Source organism: Chanos chanos, chromosome 8, assembly GCF_902362185.1.
Source record: "Chanos chanos chromosome 8, fChaCha1.1, whole genome shotgun sequence".
Taxonomy (NCBI): Eukaryota; Metazoa; Chordata; class Actinopteri; order Gonorynchiformes; family Chanidae; genus Chanos; species Chanos chanos.
Window position 1 is genome coordinate 36,843,503 of NC_044502.1, and position 21,446 is coordinate 36,864,948.

The 21,446-nt window shown below is 44.7% G+C and overlaps 1 protein-coding gene across 2 annotated transcripts; it reads right to left on the reverse strand.

Moving 5' to 3' along the window:
• Positions 1-4,800: 4,800 nt before the first annotated feature.
• On the reverse strand, positions 4,801-20,462 carry smarcc1a (SWI/SNF related BAF chromatin remodeling complex subunit C1a). 2 transcript variants are annotated; one of them, XM_030781781.1, is made up of 28 exons: positions 20,247-20,462; positions 18,767-18,886; positions 18,348-18,433; positions 18,157-18,238; positions 17,939-18,031; positions 17,764-17,833; positions 17,574-17,643; positions 17,319-17,394; positions 16,854-16,979; positions 15,667-15,785; positions 15,162-15,289; positions 14,903-14,962; positions 14,721-14,758; positions 14,375-14,496; positions 14,144-14,215; positions 13,876-13,989; positions 13,367-13,520; positions 13,132-13,242; positions 12,660-12,719; positions 12,139-12,397; positions 11,886-12,047; positions 10,212-10,267; positions 9,650-9,788; positions 9,246-9,406; positions 8,969-9,103; positions 7,352-7,625; positions 5,992-6,120; positions 4,801-5,851 (listed from the first exon to the last, which is right to left on the reverse strand). In XM_030781781.1, the coding sequence occupies exons 1-28, from the start codon at positions 20,430-20,432 to the stop codon at positions 5,757-5,759; spliced, it is 3,297 nt and encodes a 1,098-aa protein (XP_030637641.1). In that variant the 5' UTR covers positions 20,433-20,462; the 3' UTR covers positions 4,801-5,756. The 2 variants fall into 2 exon arrangements, with proteins under 2 accessions (XP_030637641.1, XP_030637642.1); XM_030781782.1 differs by lacking the exon at positions 14,903-14,962.
• Between the last annotated feature and the right edge of the window lie 984 nt (positions 20,463-21,446).

Here is a 21,446-nt window from a genome sequence, read left to right on the forward strand (position 1 = left end):
TTACTACATTTCTCTTTGGTCAGTGTCTGCTCTATTCTGTTTCTCAATCTAAGCCTTTTAAATGTGATTTCACTGTTTTTTTTAATGTAGCCCTCCCACCCATACTTAAGATGATCATTCCTAACTGAAGGAAAAGACAAATCCCAGTGATTACCTCACAGTTAGTGGAACCAGATGATCTGGAAGTGAATGAAAAACAACATGAGGACTTTATACAAATCAAACTTTTTCAGCATGTCCATCGTTTACACAGTGTTTCTGATGTGGCTGTCAGATGAACAAATGCATGGACTTCCACTGTTTGATTGAACTGATTCAAGATCAGTTCCTCCTTAATTGTACTCATTTTTTTGTATACACAGATGGCGTGAACAAAAAGTCTCTGACCGTGTTCCTCATGCTCATGACTGGAGGTTTACCATTATACAAGGGAAATAATGGAAGATGATGGGTGCTATGGGGGAGGCAGGAATTCAGAAGATCGACTGGTTTAACCGAGTCAGTGAATTAACCTTCCTCCTCTTTTCAAGTTCTGACTGTGATCAGTAAAGCAGGGTGCCAACTGCCAACTGTACTGCCAAAAGGAGGTTTAATTTGGATCTTTGAAACTGGCCCATGGCAAAGCCCATGATCTATTCCACAGAGTCCCATTACTGTGGCGAGAGCATCTCTTAGCATATGTCATTGCTACCAGTTTGGGTAATGGCAAATCAAAACTCAGCACCTGACTCTCAGAAATGAAAATATGACGGCATGGCGACTGTATTTTACAGACATCCGATCTCTTTAGGCACTCGTTTTTTCTCTGTGTGTGTGTGTGTGTGTGTGTGTGAGTGTGTGTGTTTTTTGTATAAAACTGAATCCAAAAGCACAAAGCTGCACAGCCCCTTCTTCTGCAGATGGAGAATCATGAGAACTGTTTCCATGGAAACGTCCTCCGACAGCACGCAGGAATACAAACATGAGATGCCTAAACGCTTCAGTAAGGCACACATCACACTGAAAGGATGGAGCATCCATCACAGGACAAAAAAATCTTTTTTCTCTCTCTCTCTCTCTCTCTTCAGAACACGGGCTCACACACAGACAGACTGTGCCAGCTTTAGAGCTGAAGCCATCTGTATCTCACAGTCAGACTGTCACTGTTTGTTTCTTCCCCCAAAGTCTTTATCATTTGTATTTATGCTGCAGGGTCTTTTTTTCAGGTAGGAACCACACACAAACACATAGAAAAGATTAAGACATGAGCAGTCTATTTTTATGCTTGCCAATCAAACGTCAGGCTACGGTCAAGAAATCTCAGTGTTGGCCTCAAGAGATGGACCACGGGATCCCATTCATTTCACAGGCTTTTTCAATTTGTCAGAGAAAACCCGTAAAAAAATCATTTTAGCTGTCAACTATCATTTCTCACACAATGGGTTTGTCCCTGAGAAATGGGGAAAAAGATCTAATTGGACTTATTGAAGACTCCCACCTACCCGCCCCAATTTTCTGGGAACGAAGGATACAGCAGGATTTCTGAGGGAAAAAGTATTTTCATGAGCGAGGAAATATTTTGCGTTATGAGCAAGCTCTTTCCAAACTGCATCTGACCGTAATGGCCTTTGCAATTCTGTCAGTGAATTCAGGACTGGCTGGGATTTTCTTTTATACCAGGTTCTTAGCTGCTGCTTTAAATAACTGTACCTGTCTTTTATGGTTGGAAAAAAAGAGGAGATAATGAGAGACAGCAGTAAACATGAGGGATGAAGACAGGCAGCGATGAGAGGGCGGTATGACAAACAGGACACAAAGGGGGGGAGGGGGGGTTACGCCTGTGAGAATTGAGGGGAGGGAAGTAAGGAGGGAGTTAAGAAGAGAGTGGGCGAAAGGCAGAGTTTGTTTGGATTCGGGGGCGTAAACTCAATGGGGGGGGGGGGGGGGGGGCGGGGGGAAGGGAGGAACGAATCGAGAGAATGAAGAGCGAAGGAAGATACGCTTGACTTGTGGTACAGTGAGTTCATCCATGGTGGCAGAATCAGCGCATGCCGGAGAGCGGGAGGAAGAACCGGGCTGGAGTGTTAATTATGAAACACCTGAACTAATGCTAGGTGCAGGCACTCGGATGCCATTAAACCAGCCAACATCCACACACAATCTTTTCTCCTCTCCTTATCCCACACAGCTCCAGCACAGGCTGAACAGCTGAATAAAGAGAGAAAACCAGCAAGAGAACATGGCCCTTTGGTATTGTTCAGTGGGGATGAACCAACGACTAATTCGCTTCCTGCAGATAAGCAGTCTTCAAAATGCCTACACGGGCGTTGAGAGGGTTTAAAGACCTAAAATCATGTCGTGCGCGTACACACACTGAGACACACATCAGCCGCCCTGACGGTACGGTACCTCATCTGGTGCGCCATTAAACCAGATTAACACAAAAGGTCATAAACTCTGGTGCACATGGAGTCTTCATCAAAAAACAATGACCTACTAAACCCGTGCAGTCATAAACTGCTAATGCAGACATGAGAACAACACCTGAATCCTTTTTTTTTTTACAAATAATCACGCTAAATATAAAACACATTTTCATCCAAGAACATGCTATAAATGAACAAATGCGTCATTAACTACTCATCAGCTGTGGTGAGGAAAAGAAGATGCATCTTGAATTTACTCATTCTTTTAAAACAAATTAAATATTTTTACTGGTTGCATAGTTTTTCCATGGGTTTCATCTGAGTATTTCTAGCACATTCTGTTTGCAGAGAGACTTTGTCTATGGTGATGACCGGTTTCCAGATGCTAGAGACAAGGTGCCAGGCAAAATTCCACTTATGCCTGCAAGTCATAAAATGTTTGGTAGACAGAGAGCGCATATGGCAAACCCCAGTCCTTATCCCCAGAGGCAGAAGGCATCTGAGCGTAACAGACACAATGAGGATGTACAGCGTTACCTCTGTGGATCATAAAGCCCTGCCAAAGAGTTGTCATCTTTCAAACACTTCATAAATATGACATGCTGTCCATTCCATGATCTAAATCCAGGTTGAACTTTCTTTATGATGTGGTGTTTTGTATGAAAGAAATGCACAAAAGAATTGATGTACAATGAATGAAGAAATTGATCGTGCTAGTCAACCTTTCAGATTCCAAAAAAAATCTGTTTTCCTACTCGGTTAAGGCCTCAGCGCCCAAAGAAGACACTCTCTCTCTCTCTCGGCGTAGAGGATTGTCCCCATCATACTGTAATCCCCACTGGGATTAGGGATTAATTTACTCAAGCCTGTTGTTACTTTTACGATTTCTATTGTTCTCATAGGGATCTGTATTTGTGAGGTCACTACCATATGATCAAAGCCAAAACAACAGAAGTGATCAAAAACAGTGGCTATTTCTATTAGGCCTCTCCACCTGCCACAACAATATAAATACTGTTCAGTGTGTTATTCAATATGAAAAACAAAACCCCATTTATTTTGTCAACTAAATTCAGTTACAACAAGCTCTCCTAGTGTTGCATGACTTGACACTTAAGTAAGACACATTAAATGAAATGGATGAACTGTTCCACATATTCACTCTCCTTGAGAAATAAAAACAAAACAGACCAGGGTTGATGACTTTAGACACAAAGATGAATTCATACAAAAATCCCCTACTTTATTTGACAGTGTTTAGGTCTCAGTACCAATATACCCATTAAAAATAAAAAATAAAAAGCTACAAACATCCAAGAACAAAGATAACTGTGTCTACACAAACTTTATTTTCTTAAAAATACATTACCATAAAATAAAAAGTAGCAATTAAAGATATATTTGGGGGGTTGGGGGAGGGGGCAAGGGGTGAAGGAGGGGTCCCATCTCCTGTGATAAAATAGCCTGGAAAGGTTTGAACATGGAAGTGTGTGTTTATACAAGCGTTCATGTATGTATATGCATGTATGTGGTGCGTGCTTATATGTGTATGTATGTGTGTGTGTGTGTGTGTAGTGCGTAGAGGGTCTGGGCCATGTTTGTAATGAAGACTTGGTTCACCTGAGGAGAAGGAGGGCTAACAGCCTCCACACAGCAGTAATGCAGCAGTCATATGGGCACACAGAGAGAGAGAAAGAGAGCGAGCGATAGATAGAGAGAGAGAGAAAGAGAGAGCGAGCAGTACTAACTACTAAAAAGAGCAAGGACAGAAAGGTGAAGGGAGAGGTAGTACAGTGAAAGAGGTAGAGCGAGGCAGGGGCAGCTACGTTTTCAGCACCTAAAAGGGAGGAGTGAGAAGGCCAGCTACGTCTAAGACAAGCACCATCCTCCATCGCTTCAGTGTGACACCATATTCAACACGCGAACAGAGAGTGGGAATGGGCTCAGAGCTGGTCCAAGCCTAGTTTTGGTCACGTGTGTGGATTAATACACGTGTGCCGCAGCAGCTAACGCAACGGACCGGCACAGTGGCTGAAGCAAAGATGAACATGTGCATAGGGGCTCATCTTCAAATGCGTGTGTGTGTGTGTGTGTGTGGGTGTGTGTGGAGGGGGGTGTTTCTGCATTACAGTAGTTGGTATAAGGTTCCACGGTCATGTGTTGAATTACGATGTGTGGGCTGTCGGGAGGCCCACATTGATCTCGACTCTGGTCTGAGAACTACAGGAGCAAAGGTTGGCTGACCAAGCAGAACGTCATAAAATAACCTCTCTAAAGCTTAGTAGCAAAACAGATTGCCGCTGTTAAGTTACAAAGCTGTGGAGAAAGATCCTCACGTATATATATATATATATATATATCTATATACACACACTCACATACACACACACACACACACACACAACCCATCCACATATTTCTCACTACAGTAACGAGTCAAGATGACACACTGGAGAGGTAGATTCTCAGTGACACGAGAGGTACCGACATTAAGTGCAAGGGCAGCTACAGCTCTAAGCCAAACGTAAGGTGAATGTAGCACACACCCATAAAACAGCGGCTAAGACAGATGAGTTGGTGCCGTGCTTCAGTGTGAGGCCTGGCCCAGTCGGACCGGGTGGCGAGGCGCCGCTGCTGCTGGTTGGCTCGTTTGCTACAGTGTGAATCTGAAGAGGGAGGTTACAGAAGAAAGAAAAAAAGAGAGATGGAGGGGGTGGAGGTGACCACTGACGTACGAGGACCATAGCTTTATCTCCACGCCCGCCATCAACCTCTCTGTGTCGGGCAGAGAGCACCTGCTCCCTCTGGTTTTCTCTGGCTTTAGCTTACATAAACTAACACAATATACACATATGATCAGTCACATTTGAGGGAAGAGCCACCAGTCAGCAGCTGTCTCCCCGACCCAAACCGGGAGGCTGTTAAGAGCACTGTTCTTTTGAAAAGCGTCGCCTATTATCATACAGCAGAGGAAGAAAAGAGAAAAGAACATGTGCTCTTACTGAAAAAACAAAACGCAGAGATGCAGAAATGGCAGCACCCGTGTCTTTGTGCCCTGAGCGTGTGGGTATGTGTGTGCGCACGTGTGTGTGTGTGTCTGTCTACGTGTGCAGACGCGCAAGTCCAGTGTGAGGCTTTGGGAGAGAAGAGAACCCAAAAGGAAGAGTAGTTAAGACCCAAGCTTCGGTAAGGGAAAACAGTAGGGGGAGTTTGACCACAGGTGTGTATTCCAGATGATTTGGGCTGTTATTTTTCATGGAGTTAGGTTGACCTTAATGTTTGTTTGAAATGAAACTGTGTGTGAACGTTTGTGTGTGTGTGTTTCGTGTGTGTGTATGTACGCGTGCTTAATTAGTTTTCAGCAGCACGAGTTGGAGGGGCGGGCACAGGCGGTCCAACTGGGGCTGGAGGTATCCCATCAGGCTGTGCGGGAGAAGGGCCGGGGTCTGAAAGAGGGTACAATCAGTAGAGAGTTCCTAAAAAAAGCTTTTCACTTCTTTTAACTTCATAACTGTTCGCATTAACACAGTGAGAACCACTGTGTAAAAACCAAGACCCATAGCCTTGCACATACAAATATACTCACACATGCCGTTGGGAGCTCCAGGATGTCGGGGGCCCATCATGGGAGGCATGCCACCCTGGGGAGGGCCTCCTGGGAGGGGTCCGGGCATCATGCGTCCTGGCATTGGCTGGCCTGGTCCTCCCATAGGTCCTGTGTCAGAGAAACATGAACTCTTATTGTGTGTGTGTGAGGCGTGAGAGGTTGACACTCCCTGCTAGACAGTGAGTGACAGGCCAGATCCTGTGAAGTGGGCGGACAGCTGTAAGCTTAGCGCTTCCTTATATGGGCAGAGACCAAACTGAATAAGTCCCTGCTCTACCCCCGCTGTGTACGGCTGATGAATTAAACAGCGGGGCCAGGGGAAAACAGCTTCATACATAATAGAGCAGACACTTGACAGAGGCCCAGCTTCAAGCGCTGCTTCATTCTCACACACATACACGAAAACTGCAAGAATCAGGGGCGCGACACTTTTGTACTGAAACAGAAAAGCGCGGTTCTGTAGTCCTCGGCTCTGTTCATGGTACAGGTGAAGTGAACCGCGGATCTGATGTCACCTCGGCTCTTTTAAGCAAAGATTTGTTTTAACGTGATGTCAAATCACAGAGAATATATAGTCTAAGAGAATAACATTAATCATAATGAGGCTGCTACGCCTTTTCTTTTTCTATTCATTTCTGCGAGAAAACACATGCACCGCGCTTATCGTACAGTGTGTAAACGCTTTAAGCGCGCAGACAATTACAACAGCTTCAACGAAAATGTCAAACGAGGAACCATGTTAAATAAAAAAGCATACAATGTCATTACTCAGATCATACATAACACAAGTTGCATTGGAATATATGAATCCACATAAATGAAGAAATCTCTTGGGCTCAGCTAGGCGTAAACTTGATTATTTTACTACACACATGTAATGGTCTGAAAAAGGTCAGAGCAGTCGGTCAGTCATTCTGCAGTCTACAGGAACCTAAAAGTAAAACGTCCTGATGTTCAGGTTTAGTTCACACATTGTCATGGAAAAGAGCCTGAAAATAACTCCGGTTTTCTTTTCCTACTCATTCTCTAAAAGAAGAAACATAAAATAAAAGGTACTCAAGATTAGGGTTTTTTCCATCCACGTATTTTGAAGTGCTGCGTTACTGTTTTTATTAAATTTGTTCTTTTTGTGTTTAATTAAACAGAAGAAAAACTTCATTAATGAGTATGTTCAATTTACTTTCAAGTCCAATCTTGATTCAAATAGAACTGCACTGTGAATAGGATGAACTGTTATACCTCTCGTAGAAATACACACATGCACACAAGAACACACACACACTTCCTTTTGTCCAGACTGAGCTGGAGGGTGCAGATGAGTGTATGTGAGTATGCTGACCTGTCTGTGGGGGATGGTGTGGGGCCATGGGGTGATGCATTGGAGGGAAGCCAGGTCCAGGGTGACCTGGGTGCCCGGGGTGTCCGGGGTGCATGCCTGGCGGTGGGCCGTGGGGACCGTGAGGCCCCTGGTGTCCTCCGGGGTTCTGGGCGGCGGCGGCAGCGGCGGCTGCCTGCTGCTCCATCTGCTGGCGAGCCTTCATCTCAGCGTACTTCAGCTGCTCCATGTGGAAGGCCTGCCTCTCTGTCAGGAGCTGCTGCCTCTGAAGCTCAAGCTAGAGATGGAAGAAAACACACAGACACACACAGACACACACACACACACAAAGGAACAAAAGAACATCTGTTTCAGTCATACGTGACGCACGATCGCATTAACGGTGTGACTTTCAAGCTTTTCATTCCATAGTGAGGAAGAATGTAGGGACTGTTCGATTTCAATTCACCATGTCCTTCAAGACCCTGAGAGTCAAAACTAGGATATATCCCAAGTAAATACTGCAAAAAAAAAAAAAAAAAAAAACTGTCTTCCTGTGAAACTACACAGACATTCTTCATGGTTCAAAACAGGTCAAAAAATTTCGTTAAAGCATGGCTTACAAGAACCATGGCAGAGGAGATGAGGAACGCTGACATATTCACTCATAATTCATGTAAGTAGCTTGTAGAGAAAACAATGTGTTTTAAAATTGTAACGTCAAATTTGAGGGAGAACTCTTCAGCAGAAAGAGGTCAGACAGAAGCGAGCACCCCTGCACACGTGCGCGCCTTCATCCCGCTAAAGCTCTGCAGTGAGCGCACAGAGACGGTCGCTGCACCACAGTCAGACCATTTTACAGAAAAGCGAAACGGCCGTTTAAGTGACTTTATGTAGCATGTGTTGGAGGAAATGGAGTGCGACTGTGCTGAGTTACATAAAGACTCATTCTTCATGCACTATTTACAGCTGCTAAACTGGGTTACTATCTTAAGCAAGTGTTTGCTCAATGTTTGGCAGAGCTTTATTTTTTTTTTTTGCGCCTGTTCCAGTCTCGAAGGATTGTCACTTTCAGATTCTGCCATGTGCCATGCTCGTGTGGACTCGGCAGTAGGTACTTTTGCCAGCAAAGACAGGAATACATAAGCTGGCAAGAGAAAAGGACAAGCAGCACTCCCTGCCGAGCGCGAGTGCGTGAGTGGAAGCGCAGACAGGTCTTAGTGGTTTCAGGATGGCATAGGAGTGATAAACGTGTTAGTAACTCGTGTTGGGAGTCCACGGGGAGGCAAAGCCAGAAGAGCTCAGTTTAAAAAAAAAAAAAAGAAGGGGGGAAAAAAAAAAAAAGAAAGAAACCATGGCATGTCAGTGCCTGCCTCTAATTAGACAGTTTTCAAAACACCCTTGTCACCAGGCAGACTAATGCTTCTCTTAACTGTCATCCAGCAAACAAGGTTGAGACCAGGGTGAGGATGTGTGTGCCTTAGTAGTAATGGAGGTATGTGCCTTTGTAGTGAAGTGCCTTAGTCTCAGTTCCTAAACACAGAGCACTGTTTGACTGATGACATGAAGGTCAATAGCCTGAAACGAGCTGGGGGTCTAATCCTGTTAGACTGTTTCCACTGCTGTCAGTCAGGTACTCACTGCCTCTTTCTCTCGGTCCATGATGGTTTCCAACTCTTCAAAATGTCGAAGCTTGATCTCCAGCTTCTTCATCTGAGTCTCTACCAGGAGAGCCACCAGAGACTTGATCTTCCTCTCCTCCACAGCAGCCAAATGCTACAGAAAAGGAAAGAGAGAGAGAGAGAAAGAGAACAAAAAAAGGGTCAGAATATAAAAAAAAGTGCAGTTTAGGTTATACTACAAGCGGAGCAGGATAACTGGTTTAAGCATTGGCTATGCTCTCAGAGCTGACTCTCACCTTGGCCTTGGTAGCAGCAGAGGCCAGAGCTGCAGCAGCTGCAGTGGCAATGTTGCCCTCTCCCACATCCAACTCCAGTTTCTTCTTGCCCTCCTCTGGCTGCTCTTCCTCTCCCTCCTTCCCTTCTTCAGTGGTATCCATGGCCTCCTCTTTGTCTTTTTCTGAAACGAGAGACCAGCAATTGAGCCAGAGACCTCCTCATGAGGACAGAGTTGGGAGTTTTTCCTTCCTCAAAACAGTTAAAATACATGAAACCGGCCAAAACATTCAATATTCTTAGAATCACACGGCCACTGTTGCTGAATGGAATACTAATCTACGCGTGTTGAATATTCTCCTGTACGAAGTGTGGGTTTGAGATGTTGAATATGGAGCAGAGTGCCTGCTGATGTCAGCGCATGTACCTGCTGTTTTGTTTTCTCCTCCTTTGTTCTCCTCCTCCTCTTGCTCGGGCTTTTCTGTTGTTTCGCTTTTCACCTTCTCTCCCTCCGCCGGTCTGTCAGCCGACTCGCTGGGTTTCTCAGCCTCATCTTTTGACTCCGCCTGAAACGCAAGACAGAAGCGTCCGAACATCAGCGAGAGACACGGGGAAAACGCGAGAGACGGAAAATAAGACCCGAGTCGAACAGGCCGACTAAGGACGGCTTAAGACGCGGAGTGCAGAACGGAGAACGGGCTTGCAGACAAATGGGGTTAATGAAAGATTTAAGAGGTCAGGCATCCATTCTTTTTCAGTCTTAATTATGGAAGCACACAGCAGGACTGTAGGAGAGACATTACGCTGATGTCAAATAAACGTGGGGTACAAAGAGCAGATGGTTAGTTAAACCACGGCTCATCTCGTGTGAGCTACAGCATCTGCCTACCGCCTTTCCTAAAACATGAAAACACCCATAGCCAGGTGGACAGATCAGTGGAGAATAAGCTCTCTGTCTTATGAAACCCAGGGACATTTACAAATCTCACCTTGTCGGCCTGCTGGGAGTCAGATTCTGTGTCCGTCTTTTCTGTCTCGGGAGTTTCTGTAGGGGGAAAAAACAAAAAAAGAAAGAAAAAGAACAAACATTACAAGGGCTCTTAGAGCAGCGCACAAAAGAACAATTTTCACAATTAAAAGACCAATAAGGTTAAATGGGTTTTAATGGAGCAAAATGAGGACAGATAAATATATCCACAGGCAGTGCACTCAGTAATGAGTCAATAGGATGTTGCTGGAGGGGCTGTAATAAAATAAATAAATAAAAAAAAGCTGTGAGTGAAGCTAACAGAAGTGCAGTGTTTCATATTGAGCTGTGAAGAGTAGTAGCAGCACACAGGCAGGTACTAACAGCCTGCCTAAGGGAATAAAGCATCTCAGGGCCTGGCAGCCACGCATAGAACAGCCAGTATTGAGTGGCCACACAATTAAACGGCTGGCAGAGTACGCAGGGCAGTGATAATGACTAACCATTACAGCCTTTTTACAACCTCACTGAGCGAATATGCCATAACTGACTGCCGTACTAAAAACACGCCGCTTGACTGGGATAAAGTTGAAGTCATTCATATGGGGGACAGGAGAGTGGATTAGATCACGCGTACATACGAAATGATTAAAAAAAAAAAAAAGGGCAGGAAAGCGTACAATTCCAGCACGTTCTTCTTTTAGACGATTCAACGTAATTAATCAGGATATAATTGGAGCCACACCACCATAAGCAGCTGCTAGAGAATCAATCAGTAAATGAATGACAGAGTTGAAGGGATTGTGCCAGACAGTTAATTAACGAATTCAACATTTGAGGCCGGAGCAGAGAGATGCTAATGCAGCCAAGTCGCTCTCCTGACACACACCACATGCCTGCACAGTTTGAGAATTGAAATGGTGTAACATTTCAAACTGAGAGTCCTTGAGGCCGGGCAGCCCTCTGAACACAGGGCCCCAGTAGAAAACCAGCGTCATGATGGAAAATGTGCGTGTGTTTGTGTAAAAAGAATGCGTGGTTTTTTTTTGTGTTTGTCAGAGCCTGCAGCGTGTGGTCAACCATGGCACACTGGAGCACACGCTCAACTGACCCATTTTCAACCCCTCCCCCCTTCCCCATCTGCCACTCTTACTTTAATCCGCTGGCTACCACGGCAACCAGAAACACAAAAACACACAAACACACCAAAATTAGGCCTTTTTTTGTCATGATGCCTCTTGGAGTCTTCTTCCCTTATTGCATTTACTGTGTAATGGACACAAACTGACAACCTCTTGGGTGATATTTACTGCTTTCCTATCTATCTGTCAATCTCTGTAGAATGCACACCTGTACATCAGATTGGGGGAGGAGCCCGATCTGACGACTACTGACCTGTAAATTAATAGCCAGCAGAAGCTCCAGCCCTGTCTGCCCTAAGCTCCGCCCTACAGACACCCTCACTGCTACTTCTCTGCCACCTGGTGGATTTAATTGGGATTGCACACTGTCCAACTAGCATTACAGATGTTTTTTTTTTTTTTAAGTAATTGAATGGACTCATTGAATTGTGCGGCCCTGAGGGGGGGTGAAGACTAGGCATGTGACATGTGCACACTAGCAGAAGATTTTGCCTTTTTTAGTCTGCACCACAGCGTCTCTCATGTGCGAGTGTCTGTGGAAATTTGACAAATACCTGTCTTTTCTGGCTCCTCTGGAGCAGTGCCTGCAATACCGCTGCTCTCCAGGCCAAACGCGGGGTCGACTTTCCCCGTGGTCCGTGCCGCCTCCTGTACCTTCTTCACGTGAGCCTCCACCAGCTCAGCGGGCACCTCCTCACGCACACGAGAGAACTCCTCTGCAGACATGCGGCATATTGGAAAAGGTTACCGCGGTAAAATACAGCAGAGACAGGGGGCAGAAATCGATCATCTCACGCGTACACTTACCCAAAGCTGCCTTGGCTGCAGCGGCTGCCACGCGGGGGTCGACGACGGAGGCGAGGAAAGCGACCGTGCTCATGACGGGGTTTCCAGACTGGCTGAATGGGATGGGCTGGTAAGCCAGGGGCCCCAGGGCGGCCTCTGCGCTCTCCAGGTAAGGGTCTTCGATAGGCAGCCTGAGGAAGTGAAGGATACACTCGTCCTGTGTGCGGCTGCCCACATGCTCTGACACTTTGTTCCAATCATCCTTATACATCTCCAGGGCCTGAGGACACAGAGTGGAAACCAATGTTAGGAGGGGGGGAGGAAAAAAAAAAAAAATCACGAGCAATCAAAGGAAAGAAACCAAACAAACAAAAAAAAACAAACCTCAGGAACATTAGAAACACAAACACTTAAAAGGAAGATCGCTTGGAAACTAATCATCTCTGCCAGTTCTGATAAAACTAGTGATTTTTCTATAACTGGTTAATGTGCTGGTAAGAGTGAAATTCTCTCTTTACTTGTTTAGTTGCTAAATGACTTACCTCCAACAGCAAGAGGGTTTCCTGCTCGGTCCATTCCCTGCTGGCACTGGCCCCTTTACCCTGTGTAAGCACACACGCAAGATATCAATTATGGATTATCACCCATTATTCTCACACTATTCTCTGTCAGTAATTAATGCTCTATAAACAGAATTACCTACTCCTCCCATCCAAACAATGACACACTGAATCACAGTTTTTTTTTAGGGCTGTGGGTTCATCACAGTGTTTTAGGGCTGTGGGTTCATCACAGTGTTTTAGGGCTGTGGGTTCATCACAGTGTTTTAGGGCTGTGGGTTCATCACAGTGTTTTAGGGCTGTGGGTTCATCACAGTGTTTTAGGGCTGTGGGTTCATCACAGTGTTTTAGGGCTGTGGGTTCATCACAGTGTTTAGGGCTGTGGGTTCATCACAGTGTTTTAGGGCTGTGGGTTCATCACAGTGTTTTAGGGCTGTGGGTTCTGAACACCAACCTTGGGGTTCTTCTTGGAGTACATGTCAGTGCGAAGGCCAAAGTTCTGAAGATCGATAGGCTTGTCTTTGCTCTTCTCCGGGAAGTTCAGCATTTGTTGGGCAGGTGGAACCTGGAGAAAAAGCGTGGGGGTCAAAGGTGTAGCGTCAGGTACTGAACTTATTACATCTTCAAAACGAATACGCATGTTCATAATTTACGACGCCCATAAAAAGCAACTCTGAGCGCATCCTCACCTGCGGGGGGCGATGGTGCAGGGGGACCAGGCCAGACGGGGTATCTGCGAGCACGCTGAAGTGTGAGGTTGGGGGAGGGCCCATGGGCAGTGGTCTGCTCTCTGAATCCACCTGGTAATTAATAAGTCCCCACTGCTCCAGGAAAGCATGAACCCTGAGAAAAAGGCCAGTGAAAGGGTCAATATATATGAGTGGATAACAAGCTGAGCAAATGAACAATTTGCACCACTGAAGAGAGATCACTTTTGTCATCATGTTTGGCCACCAGATAAACTGTATACAATGTGGCAGTTCAGCTATTAAAGCTTGTCTACACGCAATGATCCACATTACAAACAAACAAAACTGAGTGACACTTGAAGGAACAGTAGCAAGCGTTCATCTTGAAGACCTGCTCTCCGATACTCTGCTGTTTCATCTAGAATAGCTCTCTGATAAGGAAACAAGACTTTATAAGAGCGTAAATTACACATGAGGAGACAAAATATCTACAGCGTTTGGGTTCTCACCTCATGACAGCACACACGTCTCCAGTCAGGTTCCTCCTGCAGGAGGTGGAGGTCAGATACTCCTGAGGGTTAAGCCGGTATGTGTCAATCATGAAGTTTCGATAGGCCAGGTATCTTCGTAGAGAAAAATCAGACACGGTGTTACTCAGGCATAATTCGAGAGAGGAAAAGAAAATGACTTGTAACATGTCGACGTGGATGTGAACCGTGAATTACGGTTTGTAAGTGTCTGATCGACACTTTACGTGCACCGCAGTCAATAACTCACATCTCTGGGGTTTTGGACTTGTTCTTGCCGTTAAAGAACTCAGGCAGGGCTCGTCTCTCGATTTCGTGAATGCTGGTGGACGAAAAAAGAAAAAGAGACTATGTTTACAAAGCCTTCGGCATTCTTTAGAAATGAAATTAAAACCAGTGCTCTCTCATTTACGTTCCCGCTCTCGTCATTGAAAAACGACGGCAGCAGACGACACAAACAAACAAACAAACACATGTTTACCAGTTGTAGTCAAACCAGGCAGCGTAGCTGGGGATGATGATGTGGTGAGTCTGCTCAGTCACGTTGTCCTCTCCAGCGTCCATCAGACGGTTCACCTCGCTCTTGCCCTGCTCGTCATCCTCCTGTCAACAGTGGTACACGTTTAAACTTCTGTGTAAATAAGAGCTCACGCAGCACAGCACTTTAAAGGATTAAAGCACCTCAGATAGACAAGTGCTCAGATAGACAAATCTTTTTCCATCGCCATATGAAAACACGGCGGAGGGTTTAAATATGCGGCCAGTCCACACAAAAAAACTACTTCTACGGTGATAAAACACGGCGGTCTAAAAGATTAAGAAATTACCTTGCCGCCAGATGCAACAGACTCGTCTTCTTGCTCATCTAAAAGAGTAAATGAAAGAGAAAACGCATCATCAAAACATACCAAAGACTTAAGAGAGAAAAGAAATATACCAGAGTGTCAAGGAGCAGTGCAAAAGGCTAGAGATTTTACAAGCCATAGCAACACCCGGATAGAGCGCTTACCCAAATCAGCAACCGTACCTCCCTTAACAGGGGTGTTCTCACTGTCTTTCTTCTGATTGACTGCAGCCATATAACCAGAACCCAACAGAAAGAGAGAAGGAAAGTGAGGAGGAGGAGGAATAATAGGAAAGCCCATAGCACAACAGCACCAGCTGCTACAATTACAACTCTAATGCTTTTAGGATGAAGAAATACGGCACTGCATCTCGGTGTGAGGTCCCGGTCCAGTTCGGGAGATAAAAAAACGAGATGTGCTAACCGTTTTTAGGCAGCGAGACCTCCTCCATGCCTGGAACAGGTGAGGGATCTTCCATGTCCTTGGTGAGGTCGTCTTCCTGCTCGTCATCGTCACGGTGACCGCGCCGCTTCCACTGCTGCCCAGGGTTCCTTTGACAGAAGCCAGAAAACTCTAAGTCATACATCATCTAGAGACGCAAATATTAATGTTTGGCAGGCATTATTAACACTCAAAAACGTAAAAGTAATCAAAGCTCAAAAGGTGCATTACAGAAATTTACCCAATACTACACAGACAAAACATCACAGTGCAGGGGGAAGCGTTTAACACCTTGAATTGATTGACATTCATTCTGTTGCTCTTCCGTGCCACCAAACAACCCATTCTGCTCATTGTATATCATGTTGAACGGTGGCTGTCACCTGAACAGATAAAGTCCAGTAACCTCAAAATACTGACTTGTGTCTGTCTCTAAACCGTGTAAGTGAATTCAATGAGTGTACAGCATAGTAACAAGGGTCCTTACCCTTTCTTGCCCCCCTTTTTGCGGGACTCTGAGAGAGTGCTGGGAGGGGATGGAGAGCGCCTCCTCTTCTTGCCGCCGGCCAGGGATTTGCGTTCCTTACGATCGGGTGTACGGGAAGACTGATCAGAACAATGGGGTGAAGGATGAGAGAAAGAGCGAGAGAGAGAATGAGAGAATGGAACGGTCTCACACGCACAGCAGGTAGGAGAGGCAGGGTGGAGCAGGAGGTGAAGTGGAGGCAAGCGTGAGGAAGGGAAGAGCGTGGAGGAGTTTGAAAGGATGGGCAACGGGACACACGCATGACGACACACATGCTACAGCTCCACACTCAAAAACTCCTGGTAAATCAGATATCGTCTACTTTTCGTTACAGGCGCTTTCGGACCGAACGGTTCTAGGGTCTCATTTGATAGGAACTGCCCCCGGGGAGCTTCCCCTAGAACTACATAAAAAAAGCACTACATGCTTTTTTTCTGTTTGCATTCGCACTGCCAGTAGGAACGCTGAGGTGACGTAAGCCGGCCGACGGTGGTAGTAGTAGCAGTGAACGACTCAGTGGGCATAGTAGTTTTCGGGTGCTAGCATAGCACTTATGCCCGACGCTTGCTCGCAGCGTTGTGTTTTTGGTTTTTTCCTTTTTCCCACGCCGCAGCCCTCAGATCGTAAGCTGGATAAATACATTCTTATTCTAGGTTAAAATGCCGATCATAGCCACATACGCGGACACACAAGCACCTACTGAAGCGATCTCTTTAACGTACAAATATACATTGGACGTTGCGGAAATGGTCGTTGTTGGGGAATATAAAATACCGGTAAAATAAAACATAAAACCTTAACATGTCTACCCTCCTACAATATTTTACACGGATTTTTAAAAATGCCTCTTGCAGTCATTGTATACCTATGTCTGGACCAATGGCCGTACACCTACGTCACAAGGTTCCTGTTGCACTGCGAAAGTACCTACCCTGAAGTAGGAGCTAAAAAAGCCCCTCAAAACGGCGTTCTAACGGCGCGAACACGCAAAAAAGGGGCTACTTTCTCCAGCAGGTCTAATAACTATGGAAAAGTTCCTCCGGTGCGAAAGCGCCTTATGTCTGGGGACCTCGATACCTGCTCATTTAGCAGAATCATTTCCTCAGGTATATGTTACTACCTGTGCGTTCAGCTCTGATTTGACTTACCTCCTCCTCACGGGGGTAGATGCGCTGACGGAAGCTTACGGGCTTCCTGTTCTCGTCTACCTCGTAGTCCTCCTCGTTCATCCACTCGTTGAAAGCATCTGTATCAAGGACCCACTTGGCATGCACCTAGTAAAGGCAGAGATGGAGTGAGAACAAATCAAGTACGAAACGTGTTGTCAGAAGTGTGTATTCATCTGCATGTTTTTTTAATTCAAAGGCTTAGGTTCAAATGTTAAAACTAGCATGACAAAACTCTGGTAAACTTAAACCAGCGTAAGTGGCTGAACACAGGTTTGTGCAGGAGCTGTGTCTTTACTCTGGCAGTTACCCATCCAAAGGCAGTAAATCTGTCTATATTTCCTCTGTTTCAGATACATTTCTTCATATCGGACTTGGCCAATACAGCATGTGAAACTGAGACAGTGTAATTACTGAAAGGACAAAGCACAACAGTTCACTCCTCACCTTCCAGGGCTTTTCAGAGCTTGGTGGCTCTTCAACTTCTGCATCCACATCACTGGTAGACACCCATGTATCGTAACTGCAGAGGGAGAAAGCAGAGAAATTACAAATGCAACGTATTCAAGAACATAAATTATTAATTTAAAAATAGAAATGAATTCTGTTTACCCACACACCTGTCAATTTTTTCTTCTTTAAAAGAACACACCACACTAGCTTGTGTTACAGAAAGCTTAGATATACGGGTGCCTGACTCACCTGTCTGGGTAATTTCCCCAGTGAACCAGCACCTGCTTGTCTTTACGCATGACAGGACGCAGCCACTCCTCTGAAAAACAACGCATGTGTTTGATCAGAGAGACAAAAAAGGAATCAGTGGACTGTGCTAGTTCTGTGGGCAAGTAATTCAATGGTCCTGAAGGCGCCATCAATATTAACCTATACTGACCTTCTTCAAGGGTAGACGGAGAAGGATAGATATGATGGGTGGCCTTGGATTTATCTTCTGTGATGGTCCCCTTAAAGATTTAAAAACAAAAATTAGAGAAAAGCAAGTACAAAACTATAACAATCAATCTGGACCAATTCAATCCACTTGTATTGTTTTTTCAGTCTTCTCCTACCTGATGCCTTTTGATGATGTCTTTGAGTTTGTTGGCTTGCTTCTGCTCTGTGTCAGATACAATGTAGACTATTGGTCTCGTCAAGCAGTTGTTCTATAAGCACAAGCATTTGTTCAGTCAAGGTTAATGGGAAACACAGTTCAGTGTCATTAGCTTGGAAAAATTATACAGTTGATGATGTTGCATTTTGATGTCATGGTGGCAAATGAGGGACTTACCTGAGCAAGGGTCTTCTCAATGTTCATGAACATTTCCACGTTTCTGTCCATCCTGGAGGGGTTCTGTAGATCAAACCTACGCCTGCAGGCCAACGGAAAAATGTTAAGACAGTTTCAATGCAAAGGCCGTGGAATCATACAAGTGACAGTTTAACCAACCCCTCTTGCAAGCCCCGAATGGTAATACTCACCAGCCCTGCTCACTCTTGAACTTATAAGCAGAGCCTAGAATGTGACAGAGAGCACCACCTGCTTTGAAGTCCAAGAAGCTTTTAGCCTGGAAACATACAAAACACCAAATGAAGGAAAAAGCCCTGTTCAATTAAACATAATCACAGCACTTATTTAATTTAGGGATGGCTGATGCCAAAGCATTCAGTTTTTACATAATCTGTCACCCTTGTGAAACATCCATATTATGCGACAAGGCAGATGGAACATTCACGTTTTTTACATAAATCTAAAGATGTTTACAAGGTAAGAAGCATAATGTGGGCGTATGTATGAACAAGGTAAAACGAGTGGGAACCTTAGATCCGTGTTTAACCATCAACACTTCACTTTATTCAACAACACAAATAGAAAAGGCACATAACTTTGATGCACTTACGGGCAGTTTGGTGAGGGCAGGGTTGCTCACCCTCCGTCCAAAAGCATCCTCCTGAAACTGCAGCAGCTGCACCACAAGCCCAGCCAAAGACTTGCTGGAAGGGGAGTCGGCCTGGACGTACTGAGAAACAGGATACAAGGGATCAAATGTTGGTCATACACTACATTTCATTTCAGTTAACTATGGGAGGAAAAAAAAAAAAAACCTTTGGTGCTGTACCAAATCGAGAGCTGCCCCAAATAATCTTAGTTACAAATTTAACTCTCGAGGCCACACAAGAAATGTAGGTTGAGAGAGAATTTGGTGTGGGCTGTACTGAGTTAGGACACTATGTAGCAACACCATGGAAACCAAGACATAAACCATGCTTTAACAGTTGAAAATAACCTTACCTGCACACCATAGTGAACAACATTGATAAAATCAAGCCATTAACTGGTCACACGCTATGATTTACAAGAAAGTTGCCTTAAAACTATACATTTACAGCTTGATCTGCATTTTGCTCACGTCAATAACTGGAGAAACTGATCACAACAACTGAGCTAAAACATACGGAGAGGAAGCCTTTGTTTATTCCTCGCAGAAACCTACGTTTAACGGCGCGGCTTGCTGGCACACAACGTCTAGCACGTTCAGAATATCGCTCTTAGTGGATATAGGTTAGATATTAGGATAAATAAGAATATGTACAGTTAAATGGCTGAAGTAAAGTTTGCGATCTCTAAACAACATGTCCAAACTACTTGCTTCATCCTACTCAAGCTAGCTTGCATCCGAGTTGTAACCCCCCGTTAGTTTTCTAAGATGTGCAGCAGAACGCATATCATGCATGTCCAGCAAGGTAATTCAAAAAGTACACAGACCGAAAAGCACAGATTATTACTATTTTCAGATGGATAAACTTGTAGTGATTGCTTACCTAGCCATATACCAGGTAGAACCTAACTTAGGGAAAGGACTAGCTCTGCTTGATTAGCACTTCCAGTGTATTGTACTCTTACAGCATGGCTTGGCAGCGCAATATTATGCACTTTGTCGCTAATGTAACGTAAACAACAACATATGCTTCAGGCAACTTGAACAACCACTCGCATTTCATGCATATACACATTAAAATATTAGTTCGGTGGCTCGTGTGATGCAGTTTCCGACCTAACAGTACAACAAAACAGATGTTTTGCCATGAAGTTTGCTATGCTAGTTAGCTCTCTTCAGACGAAAGCACCAAAACATTAGAAAAGCTAACATGCTAAATAAGAGACTGCTACACACATACGGCCCAAACCCCTCACAACTAGAGTAACAAGTCAATTGGAAAATCTAAGAGAGACCGAACACTTGACTGGGGTAGTTAGCAGGACGTTATGCCGTTCTGATAAAAGGCCAGGTATGCTTTAGTTTTACCATGCCTATTGTGTGAGACGCGGGCCTTCGAATCAATGGAGGCTGACCTACCGTTAGCTGGCTAGCGCCTTACCTTTTTGTAGTGCTTTCCGATCCACATTCGAACCGTCTCGAGCTGAGATACTGTCTCTGAACTCTCCCAAAATTTTGCAGATGGCCCCCCATCTTTCTTTCTGCCGACTGAGGTACCAGAGCTTCCTTGACCGGCCGCTGGCCCTCCTGAGCCCGTTCCACCCGCTGCAGTTGCCGCCGTCGCCATTGTTCCTTTTTAGCTACTAGCTAGTCCGTTCTTCTTCCTCTGCAACGCTCACCATGTAAGTTTTAAAATGAATCTGCGCAGGCGCGTTTTTAGATCGGGGTAACGCTCACTGAAAGGCCGTTTGTCTTCCCCCCATTGGGCTCCAGATACAGAGTTGATATTGACTGTTGGCAGCTGGATAGAGCCACAGTATGATTCTAATAACGGAAAATAAGGACTGCAAATTCAGTTATGCAGGACTTCTGCAATAATAGCAAAAAAGAAAACGTTTTCCTAAGGAAACCATGGGATCAGCAGTTCCATGGATAACTAGTATGTACAGACAACGAGAACACAGATAAAATGCCCCATATTCATAGATTTCACATTAACTAATCTGGGGAAACGGTGGTTAGGATGCATGAAAAGATTTAGGCAGATCTATCTAAAGCAACTGAGCTTTATTACAAAGAAGTTAAAAGGCATCTGTGTAATGCCCTCTCTATCGTCATGAGCATTAAAGTATGATTTGGTGAAATAAATGACTGACTGAAATAAAAACACATGATCTAGAACAAAAACATCAAATATGAGTGTTCATCAAAGATTTTACATGCCATGAGCTGCCAATATATTTGTTGGCCCAACAGTCGTACAGACGGTCTAACCATGAGCTTAATCTTCTCTAATCTGCCCATCTCAAATGTTGCAAATAATAATAATAATGGTACTACTACTAGTAGTAGTAGTGATATTAGTTGTATTTAGAGAGAGAATGTCAAATTTAATATATACACAGATACATATTTCTATATATGTCAATATGATTGCTTATGATCTAACAAACTTAAGCAGAATTGTACCGGTATACGTAGCAATTATGTGAATGTAACGGTAGGTGGCATTATTGTTTCATGGGAGTAAGCGTATCACTTACACGCCCCTCTCCAACCACGAGACAATATGATCGTATCCCAGAATGCATCCTCACCAAACCCACGTGGTTTGCACAATACGTCACATCACGTTCACATG

Bases quoted from the DNA above. Each gene is read 5' to 3' on its own strand.
- smarcc1a (XM_030781781.1), bottom strand. From the start codon at position 20,432: ATGGCGACGGCGGCAACTGCAGCGGGTGGAACGGGCTCAGGAGGGCCA. The intron at 18,239-18,347 runs GTGAGTATTACC...GTTGGCCTGCAG, and splicing joins TTCAAGAGTGAGCAGGGCTG to GCGTAGGTTTGATCTACAGA. The intron at 13,990-14,143 runs GTGAGTTATTGA...TTCTCTACGAAG, and splicing joins AAGTCCAAAACCCCAGAGAT to ATACCTGGCCTATCGAAACT.